Here is a 15,487-nt window from a genome sequence, read left to right as displayed (position 1 = left end):
TTAAACCTGCTTTCGTTTTGATCAGTGTTTCCCCAGGGACAGTTCCCCTTGGGAAGTGCTGGGACTTGGTGTAAAGATTGTTCATCAGCGGCTCCTGGGTGTAAAGCTAAGGGGAAATGGCCAAATCCAAAACTGCAGAGGGCCCAAGGACGGGGGTGACGTGGTGTCTTGTGATTGTGGGGGGTGATACAGTGGGCTGCAGGGTAGGAAGGAGTGTGTCCTGCTGGCCTGTTCCCATCTGCTGTGCCTTAGCAAAATGCTGACAGTTCATTTCTGGACCCTCAAGTGCAGGATTTCTGCAAGCTGCTTCTACATCACCGCAAAACAGTGAAAGCCTTACTGGGTCACAAAGTGGTCCCTTAAGTGGTAGCACAAAAGGCAGATACACAGTGTTGCATCACCTCGTCTTTAGCTTCCGTGCTGCACAACCAGGTGCCTGCCTGCAGGCAAAGGCAAGTCCAGAGCAAGGGTCCTATTTGTGCTTCTGGATCTGTAAGGAGCTGTGGTTCTTGCCCTGCTGTGGCTGGTTTGTCCTTATTCACCGTTAATCACAGATGGAAACTCTTTCATCCCTTTGCATTTGGCAGGGGTGGTGAAACGCATTAAAACAAAGAAGTGACACTTGCTGCCTGACATTATGTTGTGTTATTCCTTAGCTGAAGAACAGAAATGCAACCTCCAACTGCAAACTACCTGCCCATATAATGTACATGCTGCCCTATGCTTTCCTTTAGCCTTCTCCACCACTGACAGCAGGAGGAGACTGGACAGCAGGCTGACCCTTCCCTAGGTGAAAGGACCTACAGACTTTCTTTTTTCATGTCCACTTCTGGCCAGGTTTTGGGATCTCTCCATCATTCCTGTGGGCACAGGCCCTGCTGTGCCCCACCTCTTCTCCACAATATATCAGGGGGGGTTGAGATTGCTGTCCTGTCTGTTGGCCACAGCCCAGGGCCTGGGTGCTGATGTACATTGCCTTGGGTAGTACCAGAGAGCCCAAGCTGAGGACCTGGAAGACACCAGGGGTGGGTAAGATTGTTGCAGCTCTCTGGAGGAGCATTTGGGAGGTCTCATAGGGATGCTGAAGCCACATTTTACTGGTTGGCTCTGGCCCTACCTGAGCTGAGGGAGGGCAGAAATGGGGACGCTGGTGTGTGGAAACAGGTGGCAGCCAAAAAAGCAGCCTAGCCTTCATCTCCAGAGGAGAAAGCAACTCACTCTGGGGCAGCCAGATCTCCGTGTCTGCTGGGCAAGGCAGTGCCCCACACGTGCTCCTGTAGCTACTACCTCGAGTAATGGCTGCTGCCTCTAGTAAGATCTGTTGTGGCAGCACCAGCAGCCGTGCGGGGGCTGCTCCGGTGCCAGATGCTCTGGAAGCACAGCGCGTTCCCCGGGCGAGCGCCGCACGAGACTTAATGAGCCTGGCGCCGGGAGGGAGCAGAGGAGGCTCCCAGCAGGATGGAGAGGAACAAGGAGGCAATTAAGGCAGCTCCCCATTGCTAGGGCAGTGCGGGTAATGGGGGCTTGAGAAGTGTCTCCTCCTGGGGACAAAGTACAGGCTGGCTTAACCTCGTTTGAGAAGGCAGGGAGGGTGATGTGCTGCAGGGAGCCATGACCTGCGAGCACAAAGCTGAGGCCACAGGCGTGAGGGAGCACGGGAGCTCCCTGAAGCTTTCTCTGAGGTGAGGCCCCTGGAGCTGCCCATCTCCCTGGGAAGGCAGAGTCTGCATGGCTGGTGGTGCCCTCCAGAAAGCTGGAGGGGTTCAGAACTGCAGCATTTTCTTTTCAATCCCAATAATTAATAGCTATCAGGCCTGAAGGTTTCCTGCTCTTCTTCGCTGCAAAACAAAGCTATTTGGGGGTGGGGGAGCCAGGTGTTGAATCTGGCTAGCCCTTGGCCTATTGAAAACCCTGCAGCAGTGAGTCATGCCGTTTAGAATGGGAAGTGGCGGTCCCTTTCCTCCCCTCATGTGTGTTAACAGCCCCTTGGTGAAGAGCTAGAGGAGAGCATTCAGGTGGTATCCAACATCCTGTCTCCGTTGCCGCCTCCTCTTGTGCTGAACCGCCCCAGCCTGACAGTGCCTCTGCTCTGCCTGCCTCTTGGGTTTTCTTCATTTCTTCCTCCCTCAGTGTTAAGTATCTGGACACAACACAGTGTGCCAGCTGAGCACACCTACCCCAACTGCACAACCTTCTCCACACCCTAGTTAAAATTTTCCATCTTGACCCCCCACTAAGGGTGACTTTGTTGTCCCTCATCTGTTCTGTGTGCGATGTGTTTTCCAGCTGGCTGCCCTCAGAGAGACTCAGGGCTTCTCCTGAGTGCTCCTGGTTAATTTAGAAGCAAGCAGTATGTGTAAGTCATTGTAATTACTCCTTCCAGCCAGCAACACCATTGATTTGTTGTCTCCTCCACCTTTTAAGCCCTCTTTCAGGTTTGCAGCTCTTGCAAGGCTCAGCTTACCAAAAATAAATGGTACCATCTTGCTCTCCTCCTCCCCAGATAGATGAGACGCAGCCGCCGCTTCCCGTGGAGAGCCAGGGCAGGATGGAAATCAAATATTTATCCCTGCTCATGATTTTCTGTCTCCCAACCAGTTTCTAATCTCTCCATAATGCCTTTGGTTCCTGAAATGCCTTATACTGAGGCATTTGCCCTAAGCTTTTAAAATGTCTGGGGAAATTATATCAACTTTTCCTCCATACCCCCTGGTCTGCCCAGCTGGCTTTGAACCTCTGGGGGGAGAGGAGGTCATCCTGCAGAAGCTGTGCTTCTGGGCTCCCCCATTTTTTCCTATCCCAGGAGTGACAGATCCACATGTTCCAGACACATGTCTGGGGTAGAGACCATGACAGCATCATCTTGCAGGGAGGTGAAGCGCAGCACTGAAGTTCCTGCCTGAGCATTTTCTGGTGTCCCCTTATTTTTCGCTTTTGTGAGGGGGGCTTTACAAAAATGTTGGCATAAGCTAGGTTTCTAGGCTCTGGAGGGAACAGGCTTTATGCCAATAACCTGTCCCAGCTGCCAGGCTGTTTCCATCCTTGTTCATCCTCCCTTATGTCTTCTGCCTTGGCCAGCAACCCCAAAAGCCCCCTTGCAGGGCTCCTGCAAAACCCTCCTGTAGGAGGGTTTTCTGAACCAGTTCCTTCCTCTAGTTCACCTCCTCCTAACCTAGCAATAGGCTTTGACATTTCTTCCTCTTAAAAGTGCTGTCCTTGCTAATTGTGTGGGTACGTGAGCAGAGGTCACTTGTTGAACCCTCTCCAGTTAGTGCTGTGGGGATGAGCCTCTCGCTCAGCGAAGTCCTTGGGTGTATGCTGCAGCTGAAGTATGTACTCAAAGCTATTTTACTCTTTCAGAAAAAAAAACCCACTCAACTTTGAGGAGAAGTGCTGAATGTAAGAGCCCCAGACTTTGTTTTGTGGCATTAAATGCCCTCCAGAAGGAGAGGTGGGAGCTGAGGTGACAGTTCAGTGAGGAGACCCCACCAGCATGCCAGCAATGGCAGGGCCCTGGGGAAAACTAAGTCCTCTGGCTTTATGCTCTGAGTTCTCCAAATAGTGGTGAGGTTGTGCCTTTCCTAGGAAGCATAGAACCCACTGAAGGGCAGAAGCATCATGCAGACCTGGCCACAGGTTACTCTACAATAGAGAACTCCAAGAGCTGTGCCAGGGCTGAACCAGCTCATTCGTACCTAGGTCAGGAACTCACTACTGGTACTTGATTAGATTTATACCAACTGTGAGCTTCTCAATATCATGGTCTGCCCTGGTGGCCATGATTTTCTTGCTGGTTTCTGCTTCCCCATTGTTGGGATGGAGGTTCCCCTTCTGTGCACAGGTGCTTCCCCTAACATCTCAGCAGCAGCCTCAAACCCCTGTTGCTCCACAATGGAGTAAATGAGCGGTGCCCAAATTGTGACTCCACCCCTGCCCCGGGGTCACCCAGACCCTTGTGATATTTCTTTAATGCCAGCTACCCAACTGCAGGCCTGGGACATCACCCAGGGAAGGACACCTTAGCTGAGGCCAGCTGATCCCCTCCATCCCCAGAGAGAGCTCAGGGCTCGCAGCAGGCTGGAACAGAAACGCTCACGTTTATTGTTCACCACCAAGGTTACAAAAGAAACGTCCTGCTGGGGGCACCCCCTGGGCACCCCTGTCACCAACGTGCAGCAAAGAAAGCGCTTGAGCGAGGGGGAAGGGGACAGCTCGGTGGCAGGGGGTGCACAAAGGTCACAGTGTTTCCCACTTGGCACAAGGGCTGCGCCAGCCACATCCTCTGTGGTGGGCTGAGCCACCCCACACCTGGCAGAGACCCTGATGGGGGGTGATGCTGGGTGGTGGGGCTGTCTCCTCTGGCTGCTTTGCCTCCCCGATGCGTAGGAGCAGCCATTGCCTAAAGCACAAAGTGGGAGTGGGGTAGAAGGGAGCACTGGAAGCTGGACACCACATTGAGCAACCATGAGACCCCTGAAATAACCCTCCCACCCCACCACAGATGTGCACACACACACACACACACACACTCACGTGTTGAAATGTAGGTGACCACACAGCATGGAAACAGCATATTCTCAGGCATCCCACAGGCAAAATACCACCCCCCAGTCCAAAGGCTGCTGGTGGCCCCATCCCTGTCCAGGAGCAACTCAAAGCAGGGGGCCCAGATGGAGGTAAAGACAGCAACCCAGTCCAGCACCTAAAAGGCCAGGGGAAAGACAGCAGAGCTCCTCTGGCCACCACCATCCTCTCCTGTTTTATCTTGCTTTTGCTCCCTTTGATGGCAGTGCCACACTCCTTTCCCCCTTGTCTAGGGCTGGTGGAGATGTTTTATCCCTTTCCCCTGTTCTCTTGGTTGCTGATTGACCCTCCAATTTGGGGGGAAGCTGGGGGTAGGGGGGATGTCACTGTGCTTCCCTCTGCCTCTAAAGCTTGATTTCCCCTCAGGCAGTGGAGGCAGGGGAAGGGGTGTAGGGTGGGAGTGCTGCCTCACTGACACTCCACCATCCTCCCTTGGCTTGAAAATCTAGGGAGGCAGGAGACGAATGGATGGGGACAGAGGGGAAGATGCTCCTGGCCAAGTCTTTGGGCTCATTTGGAGTACAGGTTCACAAAACCAGAAAGCAGGGCACTAGAAATAAATAAGGAAAGGGAATGTGCTCCTGGAGTGCTTGCACACTGGCATCTCACCAAGGCTTAGGGCAGACAGAGGTCTCCTTCCCACTGCCCATTGAGGCTGACAAGGCAAGGACCCTCACCATACCGGAGACCTCAGTGGGTATGGTGAGATCCTCCCAAAATAGAAGTGGAGCAAGGCAAAACCCAGGTGTGCCAGGAGCATGGACAAGCCACGCTGCTGGCGCAGGGGCAAGAGGGAGGCTGCCAGGGGCCCACTCCCTCCCAGAACACCAGCATTGGAGGCCCAAGCATTGCCCTGGTGAGGCTCGGCAGTCTGGGAGGGGAGAAAGGTGCTTCGGGGCTGGCACCAGGCTCCTTGGTGCTGGGGAGGGGGCAAGGGGCCACTCATGCCTTCCTCCCTTCCTCGCAGGCAGTGAAGCTCTTCTTGCTGGCACCTCCGAAGACCTCCACCGCCTGGTCGTCCCACTGGATCACATTGCCTTGGAGGTGGGAGGTGCAGTTGGCCAAGCCCAGGATCTCCGCCGGCGCCAGCATGTGATCCCACACGCCAAACTGTGCCAACTCCCCCATGAAGGCCTGTGTGGCATCAAAGCCGCCACCCAGCGTATCCTGGGGAAAAGCAGGAGAGGTGATGGGACAGGAGAAGGAACACACATCCAGTGGGCAAACAGGGCAAGGAGAAGAGGGAGAAGCAGAGCAAGATGCCTGATAGCAAGGAAGGAAGGGAATGGACTCATGGAGGAGAGGCAAGTAGAGAAGGTGGGAGGCAAATAGGGGACAGAGTGATGAGGAGAGGGAAGAGAAGATGACAACATGCACACATGGCCTGCAGGATGACCAGGTGGGAAAGCCCCTTGCCCAAACTGCCAACGCGCTGTGCTGAGCGCTCCTGACTGTGCCAACCCCTGCCCTCGCCCCAGTTGGGGGCTGCCCCTCCCAGCTGGCTTCATGCTGCACTGATGCAAACCAGCAGCTCTTGGTGTTGGGCCAGCACATACCTGCTCCTGGCCCAGAATGATGATGCCCTGGGGCTTGATGGCGTGCCAGGAGGCCAGGTTCTCACCAGCACCCCGCTGCTCACCATCCTGGTACGCTGACCACTTGCCATCCCGGGTGGTCCACGCCACGCAGATGTGGTGCCAGGCCTTATCCTTCAGGCTCAGAGGCAGCTGGGCAACCTTATCGTGAAGAGCAAGAGCCTGGCACTCAGTGGGACTGCCAGAAGACTCCAGTGTCCCCAGGCTCCTCGCAGAGCAAGCGGTGCACCTTCATGGTGGTGGCACCCCAAATTCTACAGACATCTGGATGGCTGTTTCTCCCTCTTAAAACCCACCCTGGCAAGCTATCCTCCCCATCCTCATCAGCCTTCTGTCTCCCTCCTTCACCCCAGGCCTCCTCCTCCCAGCTCCCCCACACAAGTACCTTCAGAAGCCTCATTTCCCAAGGGGAGTGAAACAGGGGAGCTGAGGGCAGTGGCTTCCCTCCATGTGTCTGGGCTGACCTTGTCATTGATGAGCAGCTCCAGGGGGTTGCTGCCCCACTCCATCAGCACGATCTCATTAGCTTGGCTTGGGACAGAGTAGGAGAAAGGGGTGCCGAGCCCCAGCAGAGCCTTGGACTTCAGCCACATGCAGATAGTGAATGCATAGAGCTCCGGCAGGCTCTTCTTCATGCGGGCATAGATGTAGTTGTTCTGCACCGGGATGGTCACCTTGAAGGCATCAGGAGGACTATAGCCTGGTGGTCCTGTGTGCCAAGAATGGGGAAGAGAGAGGAGGGTGAGCACCCACCATTGAGAGAAGGGTGGCTTGTCCCCCCACCTCACTGCATCGCCTTTATTCCCATCAGGCAGGACTCACCATGCTCCAGCTCCATCACTCGGTTCTGGAGGGAGCTCAGCTCCTTCTCGATGTTGTGCTGCTGCTGGCTGTGGTCAGTGTTGGCAGCCTGGCGCTCCTTCTGCAGGGTCAGGATCTTTGAGAGGAGCTGCTCCTCCAGCTGCTCCATCTTAGTATGGAGGGCATCCCGGGCAAGAGCTGGTGTGTTTGGCACCGAGCCGTTGGTGCGGGCCGGCAGCTCCTGCTGCACTCGGCAGGGGAGGGAAGGAAAGAGAAGAGAGAAACGTCAGCATGGTGTCACCTTAAGAGGTTAAATAAGGGCATGCCCAGCCCACACCACCCTGGGGAGTGCTGAGGACACAAGCCCACATCTGCAGCAGGGGTTTCTGCAGAGCTTCCAGCTGACTCTGTACCTCTCCTCTCTGAGCCCCCATTGAGCTTGTTACTGTGAAATGAAGCTTGACTGCTCTTAATGACTTTCTGCTGCTTCAGAAACAGAGCAAGGGTCACACAGGCACTTAGGTTATCCCTGGGCTCTGCTCCTGTGACAGCCTCCCACGAGGAGAGGACAGCATGAGAAGAAGCTTGGAGCTCCCCTCCCTACTGCTCATGAGGGTGCTTTGCTTTGTTGTGGCTGGTGTGTTAACATCACCTAATGAGGCTGTAATCCTCTCAGCCCAGCTCAGCCAGCTTGTGGGGGTGTGTGCACGTGTGCCAGGTCAGGCAGGTAGCTCTCGCTAAGCGTAAGTCAACCTCTTTCAGGCCATCAGAATGCCACAGAGAAGTAGGGCCAGAGGTAGATCCTGCAGTCCTCAAGGCATGACCCATCACTTGAGGACATCAAGTACATTTTCTCCCATTGTGGTTGAAATCCATACCAAAACTCTTCCCATGGTGCCTGGCAAGGATGCTCACAGCCTGTAATGCACCCTTAGAAGACCCTGCATCCACCTCACTGCTGGACCCTGTACCTGATGGAAGAAAACCAGACTGGGAAGGAGAATGTGAGCCTTTGCCATGCTCCTGGGGTTTCTCTGTAAATAGCAGCCTTCTCCCTTCCCCATATCCTTGGGGTGTTAGACTCTCTGCCGCAGTCTTAGAAAGATGGTGGCCAACTTCTCTGCACTGTCAGACCTTCCTGAAGGTGCTGGAATGGCCATGGTGGCCTCTGCTTTGGCCTCTGTCAGACCAATGGTGGAGCAGACTCGAGAGGCTGCTTCAGCCCTGGACATTCACATGGCTGGTGGTGGGATGTGGGGTGATGCCATCCCTGCTGACCTGAACAGGCCTTTCACCCCTGCATTGGAGCTGGCCTGCAGGAGGTCACCACACTCATCTATGACCATGGTTTCCAGCTTTTTCTTGTTCCCTGTATCCTGCTTTTCCTGTATGAGCAGGACCTTATGATCATGCACACAAAGATGGAGCGGGGGATGCCCGCCAATGTCACTGCCAATCTTTGCTGTGCATCATGAACGTCAGAGGCTGAAGGAAAGCCAGGTTTAGCTAGGCAAGGTGCAACCTTGGCGGATTGGATCAGCAGGGAAAGGGAGAGAGAAGATGATCTTGGCATGAGCACAAATGGTTCTGCATTAGGCAGGAACACACTCAGGCTGCAAAGGAGAGGGTGGCTGCAACAGCCTGGGGTCTCCAGCAGGGTCTGCCAGGGCAAACTCAGGTTTTGCAAGGAAAACCAATGTGGAGAACAAAAAGCAAGCAATAAAGGTTGTGCAGGGGACATCTGCCAGCCTTGACCAAATGCCAGTGCTGGGGATGCTCTTGCAGAGAGCAAAACCACTCTGGGAAGGGAGAAGCACCTGGCAAAAAGCATCCTGCCTTTGGTCTCCATAAACCAGGGAGGGATTAGCTGACAGGGAGGGGGCCTTAGCCCTTTTGATTGTGGAGTGGGGTGTCTTGAGGACCCACTAGGGAAGCTGGCTGAAAGGCAGGGCAGGGATGGCAGGAAAAGTAAGTGGGAGAGTTAATTTCCATCCTCCCAGCAGGGGCAGTTCCCAGCCAGGGCCGCCCAGACTCGCACTCGTATTGGAGCGGAGCCGGCTGTGTGCTGGGGGCAGTGGAGGTGGGACAGGGATCGCCTTCAACTCCTTGTCCACATCTCGTGGGCCCCGAGAGCTTTTCTCATCCCTTCATGCTGCTGGCTGCGGCGGAGGCTGGCACGCTCCTGTCTGCCGCATGCTTTGATTGCTCGAGCCGCGGGCTTGGAGCCTACGTTCCTGCTTTCATGCACGGCTCCATCTGTTAATGATGAAAAAAGAAAAGGCTGGGAGCTTTTGTCACTCTCACTAGCCCCCGATAGCCTGCCCTACATTATTCAGTAGTGACTGAGTGCTTTTTTTTCCCTCCCTTTGCCTCCTGCTTTTCTCCCTGCTGCTATTTTCTTCATCCTGTAACTTTTCTCCCTGTGGCTTTTCCATTTCTCTGGTGTCAGAGCATCTCCTGATGTGCTCCTCCACGCACACACATGCTCCCTCCCCTTTTGCTCAATACCTTCCCTCTCTCTGAGATTTTCCCCCTCCATCCCTTTCTCCAGCAGTCCCTGACCCTTCCAGCCAGGGCACCAACAGCTGGTCCCATGCAGTCAGCTGAACTATTGCTGACCCAGTGTTCCTCCTGGCAAGGGATGCAGCTGGTACCCTCATATGGCAGAGTTTGAAGGTCACCCCACCATCCCCTCAGTCAGATCACAGTGGAACAGGAGACCGGAGCTCCCCATCCTACCCCACTCAGCGCCAGGTGATCCTCCCAGCGCTGGGCTGCATCCCCTGACCTCCCACTCGAGCATCTTTCTCCCAAATGAAATTATTTGCAAAATTATCAGTGCAAGGATGTACAGCTGTTATCTGGGGGGTGACCTTTGGGGAGGGCAGAGAGGGGGAAGCTCCTTCTCCCCACCCGCTCGGCAGGCACCCGGCTTCCCATCTGCCGCCGCGCAGGCAGCAGGGAGTGGGCAGCGGGTGCGGGGGAGGCTCGCTTGATGCATTTTGGCCACCAAAACCGGCAAAAAAATATTGAAAGATGCCAGGTAATATTAATCACATTAAATGTCAGCAGCTGGCAGGGGGTGGGGAGGGGAAGGTGGGGTGGGCCGGGGCAGCCACGTTGGCACGCGCTGGCCTGGGCTGCAGCCCTCGGCCGGCAAATGCACTTTGATTTACGTAAGGAGATCAGAGCCTCATTTACTAATGCACTGGCAAAGCCAGGCACTGCTGCTCTCCCTCAGCTGCTGGCACACGAGTGACCACCTTGGCTGCTGAGACAGGATGGGCAGGACTCTGGGATGCTGTCTGGGCACACCCCAGAGATCATGATGCTGAGCTGGGTGTGCATACACAGCGGGTCCGTTGCCTTCCCTGGACCCTGCGTCGGTCACAGCCTCCCGGCTTGCCCACAGCTCCTCCGTGGAAGCTGCTGCTGCAGGATGCTTGCTGCCATGGGATGGCACACCTACCACAGAGTTTTTCAGACCCTACCACCTTCTCAGAGACTTTTGGCCCCAGACAGGAGGTTGGGGGTCATTACACTCCAGGATGGAGTGCTCAGGGTAGGGGTTGAGCAAGGATACATCAGCCTTTCCCTCCTCCTCCTCACAAGGGACGAGCTCACTGATGGTCCTGTCCCCCACAAACCTTGCTTGGATCTGCCACAATCTGGGGCTCTCTGACCCTGCTCTGCCAGAGATGGAGGCAGGCAGCTCACTCCCATTCCCTTGTCCTTACCCACAGGTTTCCTGCCAGCAGCCAGGTCAGCAGCTACAATGGCAGAGCCAGGCCAGCATGGCCACACACAGAGAAGCAAAGCTCTGCTGAGGTCAGCTCCCTCCTCCCAGACAGCTCCTGTGCAAGGGATGGTGGAGATGAGAAGGGTATCTGCACCCTGACTCATCCCAGGGGGCCAAGGCGTTTTCACACACCCCACCCCCAAAAACCAGATTCCTTTCCATTTGCAGCAGCAATTAAAAGCATGGAAAAGGAGCATCTGGGCCCGCTGGCTCAACATGCCAAGATGTGCCCAAGTGTGTAGACATGAACACACATGGAGAATGGGAAGAATCCCTCAAAACCAGGAGAAAAAAGCCCAGTCAGGCTGCTGCACACAAGGAGGGGACAAACTATGCTTTACAGGAGGTTAGGAGGAGGTGAGAGAAGATGTCCCCATGTGAATACCATGCTGGTGCTTGCCCATCTCTGGCAAAATGGAGGGCAAAGAGCAAGCCCATACAGGTGCTCCCTGCCTCTTCCTCGGGGGAATCCTGCTGCCCTGCCACCAACATGAAGAGTCAAATCACTTAAGAGGTTTTTGGTGCATTGATAAATCTTGTTATGCCTTACAACTGAGAGCACCTAGATTAGATGAGTGATCTGCTGCCAGCCCCCTCCCCACAATCCTAGTTCCAGAGCCTCTGACAGTAATCTCTGACACCAAACCTACTGCCCACAGGGAGTTGCCTTCCCAGGGGGCCCCACAGCATTTTGTGTCATCCTTCTCCCAAGACTAAGTTGCCTCAGGCTTCAACAGTGCTTCCTCTCCCTCCCTCACTCCAGGTTCCTCAGAGCCTCTGGCACACTCTTGGCTACCCCTGGACTGTCCCCATCCAGGTCACCTTTTGGGATGATCACCATTACCCTTTAGAAGAGTTCCTGGGGCTGGAGGTGGCCCCCCCAACCCCCATGCCATGAGCTATCCCAGGAAGATTCCCTGGGCTGATTGAGCTGCGTGGGGTGGAGAAGCACAGGTGTCCACCCGCGTGTTGAGGGACAAAGGCAAGTTGGAGAGAGAGGCTACAGGCATCCATCACTGCAGGGCTGAAGTGTGGCCCCAGGGTGCAGCTAGCTGGGCTGCAGCTGTCACCAGGCTGTCCCAGGCAATGTTACATCAGGCTGGAGCCAGGGCATCCAAAGTCCGGCCCACCTGTGACATGCTGCCCTATTTCCTGAGCCGGCAGAGCTCGCTGAGCCACGAGGTCTTGCATCTCCCCTGCAGAGTATCCTTGGGACACTCAGGTCCCCAGCAGCACAAAAGGGGACATTTTTTTGGTGAACGTGCTGCTTGTCTTCATCAGCAATGTGTGTGAGCCTTGACCCAGCATCAATTCACTCTCCCCAGGCACATGTCAAAGCCTGCTCCAGCCCCTGTGAGCTTCACCTTCCTCCATCCCAAACCTCCTGTGTTTGCCAGAAACCCCAGAAGAGGGGCCAGGACAGCCCATGGGTGACACAGTCCCTCAGGGAAGGTGGAAAGTGTGGCTGGAGAGAAGCTAAGGGCTGAATGCTGGCTGAGGTTCGAACTGATGTGCCAGGCACTGTCCCCCTGCGCATCGCCCAGTCCTCGTGCGCACGCAGGTACGCATGAAGGGGCTGTTGTTTGTTAGCCCAGTTGTGTGGTCCTGCTTGTGGGAATCCATTTGGGACTGCAGGGGGCTTTCAGGGTGGCTTTGTCCCTCCCCTTGGCTGCACTGGGCTCTGGGCATGGTGTCCAACCTCTCCCCATGTGTGCCTCTGTGCCTGTTTTTGTGCATGTGTGTGCATTACCCTGGCAGCTCACGGGTGCTTCCTCCAGTCTCCAGCTCTTTCCCTTTCAGTATGCATGTGTTAGCTTGCCTCTCCTTGTCTTTCTACCCCTGCTCCCATCTCCCTCTATTACCATAACTTCCTCTCTCAGCCTCATTTCTCAGTCCTTGACCTTAGTGGCTCTGAATTTCCCACCCATGCCCTGCTGTTATTGCACCCACATGGCTGTAAGAGAGAGCAGAAGGGCAGAGCTGGGGAGATGGACACCATGGGGTGCTGCCTGACCCCTCTCTCAGCTCTGTGCTCCAAGGAGGAATGGAGAGAGCAGCATGGAACCAAATGGGAAGATAAGAAGGTTGAGGTCCTTGCAGGTAACACTGGCTCCTTGGAGACCTCAGGGGACAGCACAACCCTCAGAAAAGATGGAACATATGGAGCAAACCCCCCATGGAAACCAGACAAATCCCTTCTGGCAACTCTTGCATGCACAAACCACTGCCCCAGTCATACCCTGCAAAATCTGCCAAGGTCCACAAGAAATCTGAGCTCATATCAGCCCAGCACTGACACAGACATGCACTCCATGATGGGCCCCATAGTAAGCATCATGGTAGAGCCCTTGGTGCTGCTCACTTGTGGCCGGGCTAGGGCTGAGCCTGCTGGGCACCCACTACATGGCTGCTACAGACTGGGGACCAAGGGTCTGCAACACAGGTGCAAACAGCCTGATGCCACAGTAGTGGGCACAGTAAGGGGCTCCAGCTGTCCCCTTCTTACAACAGTTCCTCCAAACCCTGCAGGGAAGGGGTGCTGGGCTTGCAGTGAGTGGCACTGCACTTAGCTTTGCAAGAAGTCCCATTCATAACTGCAATGGCATCAGGTGGGATTTACCTTTCTGCTAAAGGGCTGGATCCACCCCTGAGCTGCCAGCGTGCTCCAGTGGAGGCTTTGGCTGGTGTTACAGGGCAAGTGAGGTGCCCTACCTGGATTCACACAGGGTGGGGGAAAAGGGCAGTAGTGGCCCCTTGGGACCACTCTGCGAAGAGGAAAGAGTGTGGGGCTAAGGGTGAGCCTCTTGCCTCTAGGCTGAGACACTGAGGAAGAGCAAGGCAAGGACAATCTTTCTGAAGCCTTGTGATGGGGGATGAGCTGGTTTAAAGGTGTGTGTGGCTGCGGGCCTGGGGAATGGCATGTGAGGGAGCACACTCCCCGCCCCGGCCCCCGAGAGCATCTTCTCCCAGGAGCATCCACCCCAGACCCTTGGGAGCATCCCCTCGCACCTCTATCCGTTCGATGCGGTCCTGGAGGGCGCGGACAGCCTCCTCCAGCTCTCGCACAGCGGGCGGCTCGGCGGGTGGGTGACCCATGGTGCCGGGGCGCGGGGCGGCGCGGAGCCCGGCGGCGGCGGGAGCGGCGGCAGGGCTTCGCAGGCCGCCTTCACAGCGGCTGAGCTTGCCGGTGAGCTCCCGGATGGTCTCCTGGTCCATACGGATTCGCTCCTTCTGCTCCAGCGCCGTGCGGCGCAGCTGGGCCGCCGCGCTCCGCAGCGCCAGCAGCTCCTCGGGGCCGGGACTGGCGGCGGGGCCGCTGCCGGTAGCCGGGCACTCGGCGCTCAGCGGTGTGCAAACGAAGCGGCTGAATAGCGGCGGCTGCGGCCCCCCGGGCAGGCGGGGCCCGGCGCTGGCCAGAGCCTCGGCGGGGCCGTGCAGCGCTCCCAGCCCCTTGTCGGCGGGCAGGAGCGCGGCGGCGGCCGAGTCATTGTCGGCGGCGGGGGCGGCGGCGGGAGCGGCGGTGCCGGCCGGGTGGACGCTGGCGATGATGCAGATGATGGCCCCCAGGAAAGCCAGCATACCCGCCGCCAGCAGCACAGCCAGAAACTTCAGGGTGGCAGCGGCGTGGGGGGCCCGAGCCCGCGGACGGCAAGAAAATAAAGCGAGAGGGGATGGAGGGAGGGAGGGAGGGACGGACGGACAATCCGGAGCGAGCCGGCGGGCAAGGACGGTACCGGCAGCAGCACCGGCACCGAAGCCCCGGCGCGCCGCGCCGAGCTTATATCTGCCGGGCGGTGCCGACCGCACCGCACCGCCTCTGCCCCCGCCCCGGCCCCAGCTCAGCTGTGCAGCCCCGCCCGGCCCTGCACCTCTTAGGGACGCTCCGTCAAAGCATCCCTCCTCAGGCTGCAAGTGCGAGGGTTCCAGGCGGTGAGCGGGGAAGGGGCGCCGGGGACGGGGAGGAGCGGGCAGAGACGGGAGGCACACGGGAACACCCGGAGAGGGATCGGCGGGTAGCGGGCAGCCTGAACTCAGGTTCTCTGAGACCGGCCCGGCCGGAGCCCTGGGCGAAAGGATGTTCCTCTGCGGTAGTCCAAGGGAGGACTTTTCCCCTGCGAGACTGGAAGTAAAATGCTTCTGGTTCAACACCTTGCAAAACGGCGTCCCCCAGGAGAGTGTCTCGGGCTGCTGTCAGCCCTTTCCCTCCTGGCATTTCTCCTGAAATTAAACCAGCAACCTTCCAGTTCTTGGAAATGCCTTCTGTATGAGGGCAGCAGTGTGGCTGTTCTGCTCTCCCACCCTAGACACAGCTGTAGCAGAGACCAGGGGTGCAATGCCTCATCCTCTGCTCCACACTCCCATGCCATCCATTTGAAAAATAAATGCAGTTAATCAATCTTCCCCTCAAAAAAGACACTTCAGACACCCACTTTCTCCTTGCTCTGACAGCATGCTCACCTGTCTGACATCAGTCATGCTATCCCCTCTTCCTCCCCTGGCATGGCAGGGCTTCAGCTATGCAGCTCAGCAAAGAGGAGCAGTGCAGGGAAAGCAAACCCAGTTTTCATCGATGATAGGAAATCCTTCTGAGCCAGCAAGGAAGCGGCAGCATGTGTTTAAAGCAGCCCCAGCTCTGGCTATGAAACGCCAGTAAAGATTACATCTTCCACCCCCCAGGCATGTGTAAGTGGATAGCTACAAAGGCTCC

The 15,487-nt window shown here is 56.5% G+C and overlaps 1 protein-coding gene across 1 annotated transcript; it reads right to left on the bottom strand.

Moving 5' to 3' along the window:
- Positions 1 to 5,332: 5,332 nt before the first annotated feature.
- On the bottom strand, positions 5,333 to 14,540 carry NPTXR (neuronal pentraxin receptor). Its single transcript, XM_054167952.1, has 5 exons — positions 13,789 to 14,540; positions 7,002 to 7,224; positions 6,644 to 6,888; positions 6,141 to 6,320; positions 5,333 to 5,751 (listed from the first exon to the last, which is right to left on the bottom strand). Exons 1-5 carry the CDS (start codon positions 14,356 to 14,358, stop codon positions 5,527 to 5,529), a joined length of 1,443 nt encoding a protein of 480 aa, XP_054023927.1. The 5' UTR covers positions 14,359 to 14,540; the 3' UTR covers positions 5,333 to 5,526.
- Positions 14,541 to 15,487: the final 947 nt, after the last annotated feature.

The sequence above is a fragment of the Dryobates pubescens genome, chromosome 15 (assembly GCF_014839835.1).
Source record: "Dryobates pubescens isolate bDryPub1 chromosome 15, bDryPub1.pri, whole genome shotgun sequence".
NCBI lineage: Eukaryota > Metazoa > Chordata > Aves > Piciformes > Picidae > Dryobates > Dryobates pubescens.
This window is presented reverse-complemented; position numbering and strand designations above follow the sequence as displayed.